The sequence below is a fragment of the Periophthalmus magnuspinnatus genome, chromosome 11 (genome assembly GCF_009829125.3).
Source record: "Periophthalmus magnuspinnatus isolate fPerMag1 chromosome 11, fPerMag1.2.pri, whole genome shotgun sequence".
Lineage (NCBI taxonomy): Eukaryota > Metazoa > Chordata > Actinopteri > Gobiiformes > Gobiidae > Periophthalmus > Periophthalmus magnuspinnatus.
In genome coordinates, this window is record NC_047136.2 from 16,363,842 (window position 1) to 16,377,185 (window position 13,344).

A 13,344-nucleotide genomic window follows, 5' to 3' on the forward strand; every position below is an offset into this window, starting at 1 on the left:
TTAAAGGAAAAAAAATAAGTCTTGAGGAGATTTTAGTGAGTTCATTTAAACACTATTTAACACATGATTTGTTCATTTTTCGTCTTGACATTGACTATTAGTTTTGTTAAGGACCCAGTCTGTACATCTTACTATTTCATATTAGTAAGTTTAAGAGAAAGTGGCACTAAAATATATACTTCTTAATTACAAATATATATTGTGAGCAAAAGAACTCTCTTGTCTTCTGCAGGCTATTATGTCCCAAAGTCAGACGGAGAGTTCTACCAGTTCTGTTACGTGACCCATTCTGGGGACATCCGAGGGGCCAGTACTCCATTCCAGTTCAGAGCAGCCACACCCACTGAGGAGCTGCTGACCGTCACTGAGGATGAGTCGAACTCGGACATACTAGTGGTTAGCACGAAGACCGGCCTGCTTCAGGTACTCTCACCACATCACAGGTTTAGCTCAATCATGCTCTGGTATTTTAATGAGAGGGATGAATCCATGAGGTAAATAAAGGAATATTCATGGGTTAGATCTGGACTTTGTCTGTAAAGCCCTTTGGGGGGGTTGTTGTTTCAATCTTGCGTTGTACATTCTGGCCATTATACTGTGTGCAGAGGGTGGAGGAGGCCCAGCAGGAGCGGAGGGAGCTACTGAAGACTATGCGCCTGCTCCAGGAGGACAAACAGCAGCTGCAGGAGGAGCACAGACGCCTGGCCCAGGAGAGAGACCACGAGAGGGACACCTGCGCTCTGCTCCGGACACACAACCAGGTCAGATATATGCACAACCATGTATTCTCTCTATACCACACGCAAGAGAAGATTGTTTAGATAATTTAAATAAGTGGTTTATCTGTGCCAGATAACAGTCCCGTATGTAATGCATTATTCAAGACTTTTAAAACTACTTTTTATACCTGGATGACTGGATGGCTTGCAGTTTTACCTCACAGCAAGAGGGTCCCAGATTTAACTCCTGGGCAGTGTGGGCACTTTCTGTGTTCCATTCTGTACCTGAGGGAGTTTCCTCATACACAATAGCCAACTTTTAAGCTAAGATAGTCTTGACCAAGCATACCTTAAGATCTGGATAAGGTTTGCCACCCCCCACTGCTGATATTAATGGATGATCTTGAAGATTCTGAATCTGCAAACTTTGAGTGCAAAGATCCGCAGGATAGAACTATGGCTCGCTGAGTGTTTATAGTACAGGGCATTGTTCTTCAAACGTCAGTGTATGTTTACTTGTAGTGGTCAGCGCACAGACTCTGGCGTAGACTCTGTGTTTACACATGGATTTGGAGCCAGTTCCTCCACAGTGATCACAGGCTGAGAGCAGCAGCAGCAGCAGAGGAGCTCCTGTCCCCGTCTGAGAGCCAGTGCCACAGCAGCCTTTACGACCTGACTCAGTGGGCCAGAACGGAACTGGGACGCCACCGCAGGCCCGGCACCCATGACGTCAAACATCCCCCCTCCTCTACCCCCCTCCTCCCCCGTCCTCTGGCACCGCGGGGCCCCACACATGTGCCAGCGCGCAGCAAACAACACAAACACTCTCATTATGCCACCCGCCTGCAAAGCCCTTTTAGAAGCTAGTGTGGAATGAGAGGAAAGCTCAAGCCCTGCCCAGCCTCAGGGACAAAGTGCGCTCAGTCACGCCATCACACTGGCCAGGCCTTGCGCACCACGGCGATTCTCACCCCACCACCGGCACATTCCTCACTCCCGCTGAGAGAGAGAGAGAGAGAGAGAGACGTAGAGAGAGAGGGGGAATTAAAGCGCTCACACAGACCCTTTCATCGCATTTCCCATCAGCAGATTCAACACAATGCATCACAGGCAGAGACAGACATGGCATCTGAAGTAGTATCAACTTAATTATAGCTACTGAGTAATCAGTGACTAAATAATGACCATTCTTTTTTCCCTTACACACCCATAAAACAGGAAATGCGCTGTAAAAACTAATTGATGGTTGATTGAACAAATTTACTACCACTCAGGCAATTGTCAGTTAAGAGAAAAAGATGTTTAATACATGTTTATATTGTTTTCTTACACAATTGAGTCATTATTTAATTCTGGGATAATTATATTTTATTTTTGATTTATTAAATTTTTAGCAATTGTGAGTGTGACCTAGTAAAAGAATTTTATGTGATGTTGGGGTTATAAATCAAACATATACACAGTTTTTTGGGGGGGAGGTCAATCTAGCATGTGCGATAAACTATTAAAAACTAACATTGTCAAAGGACTGAAGGATAAATTACAATTTGAACTGTCACAATTATTCTATAGCAATGACTGATTTTGTATTGATAACATTTAATACATGTTCTGAAATGTCCCTATGTGTCAGATGCCCTCCCTGTGTCTCCATATGGTCTTACTCTGTTTAATAGCTGCTAACCCTGAAGTTTAGACCGCTACAAATGTGTTCTGAAATGTCCCTGTGTCAGATGCCCTCCCTGTGTCTCCATGGGGTCTTATTCTTTGTAGAAGTCTAAACTACAGGGCTAGCAGCATTTTCAAGCATGTTCTGAAATGCAATGTCTATCAGTTTTTCAGTTAGCATAATCATCATTCACATTTTAATACCTCTGGTTAGTCTAATTTTTTCACTTCAAATCTATATTACAAACCTAATCACAATTGCAACACAGGTCAGAAATGCTCTATTTGAGACAACAATTGGAACCAGATATTTTCCCAAATTCACTCAGCCCTAACTAAAAGCATTTACCATCCCCTCTGAGGGTGGGTGGGGGAGGGGTCAGCCTGTAGTGTGAGAGTGACACAGAATCTGGTCTCACATCGCCCCCTGGTGTACAACTGTGGACCGACCTTACCAGCTCTTGCCTCTCAGGCCTGCTTCGAGTTACTCCCCTGTACTTTTTTCTTTTTTATGGAGGACAAAAGAGCCGTAAACGTGGTGGTAATACAAAGACTGTTATTAAGACGCCGCTTTCATTCACCAGGCCTGTCCTCACGCAGATATACTGCGAGGAGCTAGCATGCCAAACTTTTACGCACACGTACAGTAGGTGCGCTATGCTATAACCAATGAAAAATAGCCTGTCGCACATGAAAACATAAGTACATATTTTGCGGCTGCTAATTTTACGACTACACTTTTTATAAGGTCTTTATGCACTGCTAAAGTGCTTCCCCAAACGCCCGCCGTAAAAAAGTCCTACAGTAATCTCCAGGAGCGTGCACGAGCGCGGGGCATGCACATGTGGACTGACCAGAGGTGGTACAAAGTCTGCTACTTGTACTTTAGCTACTTTTTAAAGAAATTCAATATAACGCTTTTGTCACAATTTAGTCACAGTGGGAAGAGTAACTGAACGTTTTAACCAAGAGTACTGTTAGTTCAATTAACATATTACATTTTAACATTACTCTTAGTCAAGTAAGAGTAATGTTACTTCAAACTAATATTACTCCAAGTGAACTCCTTTAAGTGAATCTAATTGGAAGAACCAAACATTAAATAATGCACAAAATATTCTATTTTCAAAGAATATAAATTTTTGAAAAGTAAATCATATCTGAAAGAGCAGTGCAAGAAACAAATTTCATGTTATTGACACAAAGTTTTGTCACTTGTAGACTTACTTACAGTGGGAAGAGTAAACAAAACTTTTACTTGAGTAAATATTTTTATTGAAGTAACAGTACTTTTACTTAAGTAGATGTAAAAATATGCCGCTAGAAAAGTACTTTGAAAGGTACAATTTCTTTAAAGAGTTACTCAAGTTAATGTGACTGTATAAATGCAATTGAGTACTACCCACCTCTGTATGCATTTATATTTTCATATGAAAATTATTTTGTCTATCTTTAGAAAATACTAGATTTTGCACCTTATTTTATGTTTAACCCTTTAAATCGCAAAACATCTAATTTATAATTTAAAGTTTATGTCCCGACAGTTATTACAAATACTTTTTACTCTTGAATAATTTCTTGGACCACTCCTTTGCACTTCTACTTGAGTAATATTTTCAGATAATGTTAATCTTACTTGAGTACAATTTTTGGCTACTCTACTGACCTCTGTGACTGACAGGTGAGGGCTGCCTTTAATTTAATAATTATTATACAAATTTTACTATGGACCATTTCAGGCAAAGCTATTCAACAACTCCATAGAGACAAGCAGATGGCAGACGCCCCACCATATAGGATAGTAAATTTGTCAAAATCAAGTTTGAACTTTTCAAATAATAACAGCTTCAGAATTCGTTTGAATTTTTTATTACTTTAGGCACATTTAAAGCCTGAATTGACAGCATAAAACAACTTCCCCTTAGTGGAGATGTCACATTGTCAAATGTATAGTGCTATAATAATTATTATTAGATTGCATTTAAATCAGATATTGTAAAATTCCTACATTTATCCTAATGTGATGTATAAATTGATTAGGTTATTTCAGTTCTTTCAGATTTGCTTGTGGTTTGCAGTGGTCAAAACCAAGCTATTCCTCAATTACCTTATGCATTCTGAGCATCCCAAATATCCATCACGATGAGTTTATAAGAGACAACTCTCAGAGACCAGCACCGTTTTGCTGTGATGGTAAAGCTAACAACAGCTAGCAAGCTAATGTGCACTTCCTGATTATCTGACAATAAAATGCTTTCTGATTAAATGCAAACAGTATGGAGTGGGCCTCTTTTGATCTCAAGAGCTGCTTATACAATGTATCTGTACCAGGTTGAGACAAATTTGGCTGAAATACCTGGGGAAAAATGTGGTTATAGCACACTAACCATGTGCAGCCTCTGTAGTTTCTCAGAGGAGCAGTGGGTGTGTCTGCAGAAGTATGTCGTCCTGTCAAGTAGATTTTTACCGTGATTTAACGTCCCCTGGCAGACCAGCGGCAAGTTGAAACTGCGCCATTTCTCACTACATCACCATTTTCCCTCAAGATTTATCATTATAATACCAGATCATAAAAGCAACATAATGGACCTGTGATTGTTTTACACGATGGCTGTATTAATATGGCTGATAGTTAGTGCTTTGTCTACGCCAGTGTATCTTCGAAGATTATCAGCAGGTTGTCATCATTTGTAAGAACTGATTTGTGGAGGTGCTGATAAGATAAGCCAGTGCCCGGGAGCGGAGTCCTGTTATAGTGGAGGTGCAGCTTATATCACAGATGTTTGATTTAGATACATAACATTTGAAATATTGTGTCAGAGATGGCCAAAAAGATGGAGCATAAGTGATCCTATCTTCTAATGAGAAGAAGACTGGGCAGTGTAAGTGATTGCATTTTATAGATGGGTTGGGACTGCAGATGGATGTAGGAATATTATGAATTACTGATTTCATCATGAAGCAGTATGAAAAAACACATAGTATGCAAAATTGACTTAGAGTTTTTAATCATGTTATACTGTTGTCACCTCATCAAAAATATACCTGAAGTCATATTTTCACTTCATTCTCACTTGTTAATTTATTAAGCCAAAGTCATCTTGTTTGAGCTCTCAAAAATGCTCTGTTTGCATTTTGCCCACATTGTTGTGTCACTGGTAAAACTCTGAACTCTGAAACTGTGGTCAAACTGTGTTCACAACAAACACATGGCTCTATTAGCATAGCATTTATGGAGGATAAGGACTTCATTTGTTTACCTTCTAAATGTTCATTCCTGTTGCTGACAGCTGAGGGAGTTCCAGCAGCTAAATGCTTCATTGGAAATGGAGGTAAAGTTTATAAAGTATATTTTCCAAATGCAGACATTATTTTAAGCTAGAAAATGTGAAATATTTATTCCAAGGTGATCAATAGCATGATTAAAATGGAATTAAAGAACACATTATTGTGCATTCTGGCTCTAAGTTGTCACAAGATCTAAAGCTGAACTATGTAACTTTTCTGGAGGGGTGTCTGCCAAAGGCTTGTCTCTATGGAGAGGTTATGCTAAACTGGAACATTCCAGCCAAAGCAATAAGCATATTTATCTTGCATTTATTCAACTACATCTATTCTTATTGCTCAAAATAAAAATATGCACTCTTGCTGTTACTTGCCTGCAACTTGCTTGTTTTCATGGAGTTACATACATTTACTGCCATCCCGTGGAACATTCCAGACAAAACAATATCTCCATAGAGACAAAGCAGGTCGCAGTCAGTTCATAAGAAATGTTCCATAGAACATATTTAAATCCAATTTCAATTAATAATAAACTTGCAGAAAATAAGAAAGCATGAAAATGCATGAAAATGCATAAAAGAAAAGCTGGTCTGCGTGGTCTCGTTATAATTTTGACGCAGTGTAAAATGTTAAATATTTTATACGAAATTTTAAAAGCCCAGTATTAGCCACTAAAATATGATCTAGAAGGCATCCTTAGACTGACATATTAAGTATGGAGATTTGTGCTGGTGGATTCTTACTGTCGAAAAATGCAAATAGAAGAGTCATGTTGAAATGATTTATGGCAATGGGAGAGGAGAGAAAATGCTCCAAACCTTTGTGAAGAGGTAACATTGCTTCATACAGAAGCAACTTGTGATTTTGTTTTGCTGTGTTCAAAAATTGCACTTATGTCAGTTGGGCAGAGCCAGTGTATATATGATTTTAATCAATAGGGCTACACATATCTGGCTTCAGACACTTCACCTGTTGAAATATCCCTTCATACTGTCAATAAACATGGCAATTGGTTATTTTACAGTCATATAATCGGCTACAGCAACTTAATCAACATTAAAACAAATGTGAACATTGAGATACACCTGTTTAACATGTTGATTGAACATGTGATGATAATAATTATTAGTCCCCACTGTGGGACTAATAAAGGCATATCTTATCTTATAATGTATTTGTCAAAGTGTAACTAAACATTAAATCCACTACTAAACTATATATGCAGTTGAAATCAGAAGTTTACATACACTATATAAAAAGACATATTTTCTCACTGTCATGAAATGAAATCAGACCAACCTTTTCCTGTTTTAGGTCAATTATTTTTATTTGTTAAATGCCAGTAGATGCAAGAATTCTGAAGCTCCTATCAAATAAGAGGTCTTATGTTAAAATGTAATTTGACCTGTTAAGATGTTTTGATTGAAATAGCTTTTGATTTCAGTAATATGCTAATGCTTCTAACTAAAAATAAACAAACCATTTTCAGCTCTTTGCAACAATAAGATGGTTTGAAACTCTATTGTGCATAATAATTTGGAAGCAGGTTTGTTTGGTGTGCCCTCGAGCAGACTGTATATGTTTTATGTTATAAGTTTTAATAGCATTGTCTACTGTTCCTAGCCATTTTTTGCATTTTTTTTTTTTGCAAACTAGGTAATGTGCAGCTTTCTAGTCAAAAATGCCTAAATCTTAGTGTGTCCTGCCTTCAGTGACCATTGCAATTTCCAGTAGTTGGTGACATCACACAGACTTCTTATTACAGACAGGTTTTTCTGATTGCAAACACCTGGCTGCAGATGCAGACTTTATAATATTTGCACAAAACTGGACACTTTATAACACCGGCCACTTTAATAAGTTATGTTTGCACTGTTTGTTCTGATGCTGCTGTTGTATATATTTTCTACCTTTAAGTATTTTATTTGATTTTTAAGCATATCTTTTTTTAACTTCGTGAACTGTGTTCACAAACGATGGCAATAAAAGGATTCTGATTCTTTGAAGTGTGGATAACTGTTAGACCAGTCACACTGTTCTTATACCCACCCACCCACTCCTCCTCCCTCCTCACTCTCTTCTTTAGTCCTCCAGGTACGTCCCAGTTTAGCACCTCTATTTGAAATATGGTTGTGGGTGGAGTTTAGGGTGTTTAGTCCCACTTTAAGAGCGTGTTTGTGTTTTGTAGGAGCTGCTGCGCTCATCCCAGGGCCTGTCGGAGGAGAGGGAGGAGGTGCGCAGACGGTTGAGCGAGGCCACCGAGAGAGTGAGGCAGCTGGAGGAGGACCTGCTCGGAGTGACCCAGCGAGGTCTGCAGAAGGAAACCGAGCTGCACTGGTACTGCTCTGGCTCATACGTCTGCTCACAACTGCTCTGTCTGCTCCTAACTGCTCATATCTACTCACACCACCTCCATCTGCAAGATCTGCTCAGTGCAGGGAAATGACCATCTGTTGCCAACCAAATACTATACTAAAGGGATCGGAATGTATGTACTTGTCAATGTACTTGTACTACTACATACGCAGTACTCAGACAGCAATCAGGCAAGCAGTAAGATTTATCATTAGGTTTCTATCAATTTTCTTTACTAAATTTGAAGTGAAGCAAATGAACTGATCTTTATAGTCAAGTAAAATTGGTAATATTAAATTTACTAGTCAATAGTGGAGATAGATCGATATAGGGCCAACCGATATATCGATCTATCTCCACTAACCAAAACATGAACGCCCTTCGAGACAACTGTTGTTGTGATTTTGGGCGTTACAAAAATAAATGAAATGAATTGAATTGAATTATTGCCCTTTTTAGCATATCAGCTATATGCTTTAAATCTCTAGCACGGGCCGATATTTTGTTTTGGTCGACTTGCTGCCTAAAGAGCGCACATAAAACATTATTTCTTTAAAACTGCGAAGAGATAACTTCACAAAATGACTACACTACTATCCTTAAAATTTGTGGTTGATTTTGTAAGAAAATTAAATTATATCATTCAAGGAAAATACTCAAAATCAGGACCACAGATTGGCCCAAAAATATCGATAGAGCTTATGGATCATCGGTTTCTCTGGGTTCTAAACGATCAGCATCAGCATTGGCCATGAAAAATTGCATATCGGTCAATCTCTAGTTACAAGAAATAGTCCCTAACCCAAAGCTGGCAGTTTGGATGCCTGTGATTTTTAGTGTGCAATGATGGATGGAGAGGTTAGAGGTCATTCACTATCATTTAGGACTTAACTCTGTAAAGAGCATGGCATTTTAATGAATATACACTTTATATTATTATATTTATTTCCTTTCTTTAACACTATCCTGTTTTGCTCTTTTTAGCCTACGTGAGCGTCTGAAGAAGCTGACTGGAGAGAGGGATAGCCTAGAGAGCCAGCTCAAGAATGAGAAGGATGAACGAGACCTGTACAAAGTATGACACTAGGGGCCAGCAGACTGGTGTCTCTATGCCTTTATAACATGTCTGTATATGTGTGTGTATGTATGTTAGGCCCACCTGCGTAGCACGGAGCTGGAGAATACCAAGCTGAGTGCAGAGCTGCAGATGCTGAAGGCCGTGGAGCTGAATAGAGAGGTGACCATCGCACAGTTCCAGGAGGAGCTCGAAAGGCTGCGGCTCTGTGTGGCTCAGAGGGATGGTCTGGAGAAGGAGCTGTTGCAGCATAAGGCAGATAAGGTATATGCTCTTCAGTTCTGATGTTTCTGCTTAGAGGGCGGGTACTATAAATGTTTTGATGCTGGCAATGGTAAAAGCAGAGGGAACTACAGGGACCATAGTACATTATGGTATAGAATACTATAGCGCATTGTTTCACATCCTAACACATAAATTCCACTGCTGTGCTGTGTTCAGGCAGAGCTATCCCGTGTGCGAGAGCAGCTCCGTCAGGCTGAGGAGCAGCTGCAGGCATCCAGGCAGCAGGCCTCTCTGCTGGCCTCAGAGCTGAGAGACTCAGCCAGTGCCCGTGACCACTCCATGACGGAGTTGTACCGAGCCCGGCTAGAGGCAGACAAGCTCAGAGCCAGTCTGTCTGAGGCACAAGCCGAGTGTCAGCGCATAGAGAGCCAGCTGGACCGCCTGAGGAGCACCACAAACAGTCAAACACTGGTGAGAACACCTCTTATATAACAGTGCAAATACAGCCTTAAAGATATATGCAAAACATGACATACACTTGTGTCAGGCTGTTGGGCCCAGCGGAGAGGCCCTCCCCAGCATTCTGGTGGTGTCAGAGGCAGAGGTGGAGCTGCAGAGGGAGGTGGAGGAGCTAAAGCTGCGCCTGCACATGGCTGCAGAGCATTACAAGGAGAAGTACAGGGAGTGTCAGAGGCTGCGCAGGCAGGTAGCCAAGCTCAACAGCAGCCCAGAGGCTCAGGGGGTGAGTCCTGCTCTCAGTTAACACTAGGTGAATACACACACAGATATAATCCAATATTAACATAGAGTGTGCTTCAGGAGCCAAAGAGAAACGTTTCGACAGAGACAACACAGGGGCCACTCACCTCCAGCCCAGAGTCCCCCACAGCAGGTACTGTACACACATCTACAGAACATGTGCATGTTGCTATTTATATAGCATAAGTTTTTTTCAGTTGATTTGTTAACTGAAAATTCCTATAATTGCCCTAATATTGATACTCTCCATTCTCTTTTTTTCCATATATACTTCCATAGGAAATATAGAAAGTGCAATCCTTGAAGACGCTATGACAATCAACCCTGAAGTAAACACAGGGACATGTGCACTCATTCAACCGCTCATCTGCTCTGAGAGTGAGGGAGTCCTGAGGGGCGGTGCTACTGAGGACAAAGACCAGACCAAGACCCCTGGAGACTTCAGACCTGATGTCTCAGATGTCCAAGCAGAAGACAAGCTCACAGAGACAGTACAGAGCCTTCCACTGGGCAGCTGGGTGCAGGTGGACACTCACGGGGAGACAAAGGTTGAGACACCGAGCAGCAGTGAGGACAGGGCAGTGGAGGGGGACAGTGACAGGGAAGAAGGACAGGAGGATACAGATACAGATGAGGAGGAGGACACAGATACAGATGAGGAAGAAGAGGAGACAAGCCCCACGGCAGAGGAGGAGAGTCCCACAGTGGAGGAGGAGAGCCCTGTAGTGGAGGAGAAGATGAGCTCCAGGGTGGAGGAGAAAGAGACAAGCCCCAGGATGAAGGAGGAAGACACAAGTCCCACAGTGGAGGAGGAGCTAGCCCTGATGGAACAGAAGTGGAAAGAACAGTGTGCCATAAACGAGACACTCAAGCAGAGACTGGCCAATGAAGAGGAGCGATTCAGGGTAAGTCCCGCCCACACACAAACAACAGGAACAATTCATTCTCAGCTTATCTGTTTATGCCTAGTGTATAAGATTGAAAAGCACATGATTCAACAGATATTTTTCAACTGTAAATGAAAATGAATGACTAGTGCTAGGATTTAAAATATTTTAGGTCACTATTATTGGTTACTGCAGTAAATGTCTTAATAGAGTTGACAAAGTATCGAAAATCAGGTACGAATCAATACTAAAACTAGTATCGAAAGTAGATTTTCATTTGAGCAAGTACAAATACTAAAAAAAGGTACACAGATATACAAATATATGTGTATATGTACAATGTATTAATGTATACAATTAATTAATTATGGCTCTTTTTTACATTTGTCATTGGGCTGCAAGATTAATTGCAATTGAATTGAAATCACAATTTGAAATCACAATCAAATCCCAAAGGCTGACATTTTTTAAGTACATAATTTCACCAAAAACAACAAAATCTCCTGCCTTATTCTGCATAAAAACTGCTAACCCTGTAGGTTTGTGAGTTTTATATTTTAGTCTTTTGTCTGTCCTCTTGGTTTAAAATGTAAACTTTGAAAAGAATGCCATTATTTAAACATAAATCACAAATCTAATCACAATCAAAATGCTTGTCAGAAAAATCTATTGTTTTTTTATTTTTTCTCCCCAAATCATTCTGCCCTAATTTGTCATCCTCCTTGCTTATCCATGTGTGTGGTAAATGCGTGCAACTCTCTCCCAATCCTGTCCTCCCTGCGCTGCTCTCCCTGGCTGTGCGTGCAGCGTTTAATCTCAGCCAGAGAAGTTATGTTTATCTCAGCTGTAAATAAGGCCCTCCCGTGTCTTTGATAGAGGCTCCGGGCCCCAAGTGGCCTCTAATGGCCTCCCCCAGACCGACACAATGCCATGTTTTATGACTGTTTACATCCACCACCCAGAGAAGGCAGAGAGGGAGAGAGAGGTGGACAAGTTAACTCCCTTCACCTGAACTTAACCTCCTCACTCGGGGCAGTAAATCCAGAGGAGAGCCGGAGAGGACACGGGAGATGAAAGAGGAGCTGGGCCCGAAGACGGAGCTGGATTTAGGGCAGGAAAAAGCAGCGGTGACAGGAAGAGCGGAGAGGAGACAGGACGCAGGAGGGATCATGTGTAAGGAGAGAAGAGCGACTGTCCATGTAAACTATCCTACTCCTACTACGTCAGGGCAGAGGAGAGGATTTACTGTGCTCCCCTGGACTGAGACAGCCTCTTATCCACACACACACGTTGGGTTTCCGTGTTTCTTTGGGATATTCATTTCTTGGAGACTGATCCCAAAGTTTGTACTTAAAGGGCCCATATTACACTATTTTCAGACCTCTGTTATAATGTTGTTTCCGCATCAAAAACTTAAGGTGTTGTGTTTTGTTTCATTCACACATGCCGATCAATAAAGGCAGATTAAACTTGTCAATCATGAGTTTAATCATGATTTTTTTTTAAATAAAGTAGTATATAAAATAAAGTAGTATAGTTTAAGTAATAATAGTAAACTGGTATTGACTGGTATTGATGTGTTGTGTGTGTTCAGATGCAGATGGCGGAGCGGGCGTGTGAAGTGGCAGACCTAAAACGCAGCCTAGCCCTGGCCCTCAGAGACAAAGAGCAGCTCCTGGAGGTACCAAACAAAGTTATTACCTTCCGAGCATCATAATTATTCACCGCGATGAGATTGTAAGTGCTTTTCACAACTTAGAGTCCAGTGGTGATTGTTAACTTAAATTCTAATCACAAGTGCAATTTGATCATTTTCCCAAATCATTGAGCCCTACTCTAAAGCATTCAAATTGAAACTGAAAGACAAATGATCGCACAGGAACATGTTTAAAAAGGTTAAACTTAGGCTTGATTTCTTCTTTAGACTCTGATTGCTCTATTTGATATGTCAAACTACACATCTTTAAAGTGTATTTCAAATGGCTCTGAAATACCATAACCCTTATCTTGTGTGTAAGCGTTCTCCCTCTCTTTATCCCTCTATAATGAATACATCCAAAGTGGGCTCGGGCTTTTAGTACCGTGCCATCAGACAGTGCAAATGCCAGCCGACATGTCTGTTTCGCCTCCTCAACCCTGGTTTAAATGTTAACGTGCACCACCACGCGCTAATGAAGTCATCAGGAGAAGAGCGAGAGGGGGGAGGGAGAAAAAGAGAAGAGGGAGAGAGGAAGAAGAAGGGAGAAGGGGGAGAGAGGGAGAGAGAGAGAGACAGAGAGGAGAGAAAGAACACGGTGAGAGAGAAAGGAGGAGATAGAGGGGGGAGAGAGATAAGGAGGAAGAGAAATGGGGAGTATGAAAAGAGACAGAA

The 13,344-nt window shown here is 40.9% G+C and overlaps 1 protein-coding gene across 1 annotated transcript in view; it reads left to right on the forward strand.

Annotated features, from left to right (window-relative positions):
• The window catches only part of LOC117379129 (tax1-binding protein 1 homolog A-like), a 38,985-nt gene that overhangs the window by 17,172 nt on the left and 8,469 nt on the right, over nucleotides 1-13,344 (forward strand). Inside the window, exons 4-13 of the mRNA XM_055225504.1 lie at nucleotides 233-423; nucleotides 606-761; nucleotides 7,861-8,009; nucleotides 9,012-9,102; nucleotides 9,181-9,366; nucleotides 9,544-9,798; nucleotides 9,875-10,069; nucleotides 10,147-10,219; nucleotides 10,366-10,991; nucleotides 12,568-12,654. Coding sequence (XP_055081479.1) covers nucleotides 233-423; nucleotides 606-761; nucleotides 7,861-8,009; nucleotides 9,012-9,102; nucleotides 9,181-9,366; nucleotides 9,544-9,798; nucleotides 9,875-10,069; nucleotides 10,147-10,219; nucleotides 10,366-10,991; nucleotides 12,568-12,654 — 2,009 coding nt within the window. The remainder of the gene's footprint in view (nucleotides 1-232; nucleotides 424-605; nucleotides 762-7,860; nucleotides 8,010-9,011; nucleotides 9,103-9,180; nucleotides 9,367-9,543; nucleotides 9,799-9,874; nucleotides 10,070-10,146; nucleotides 10,220-10,365; nucleotides 10,992-12,567; nucleotides 12,655-13,344) is intronic.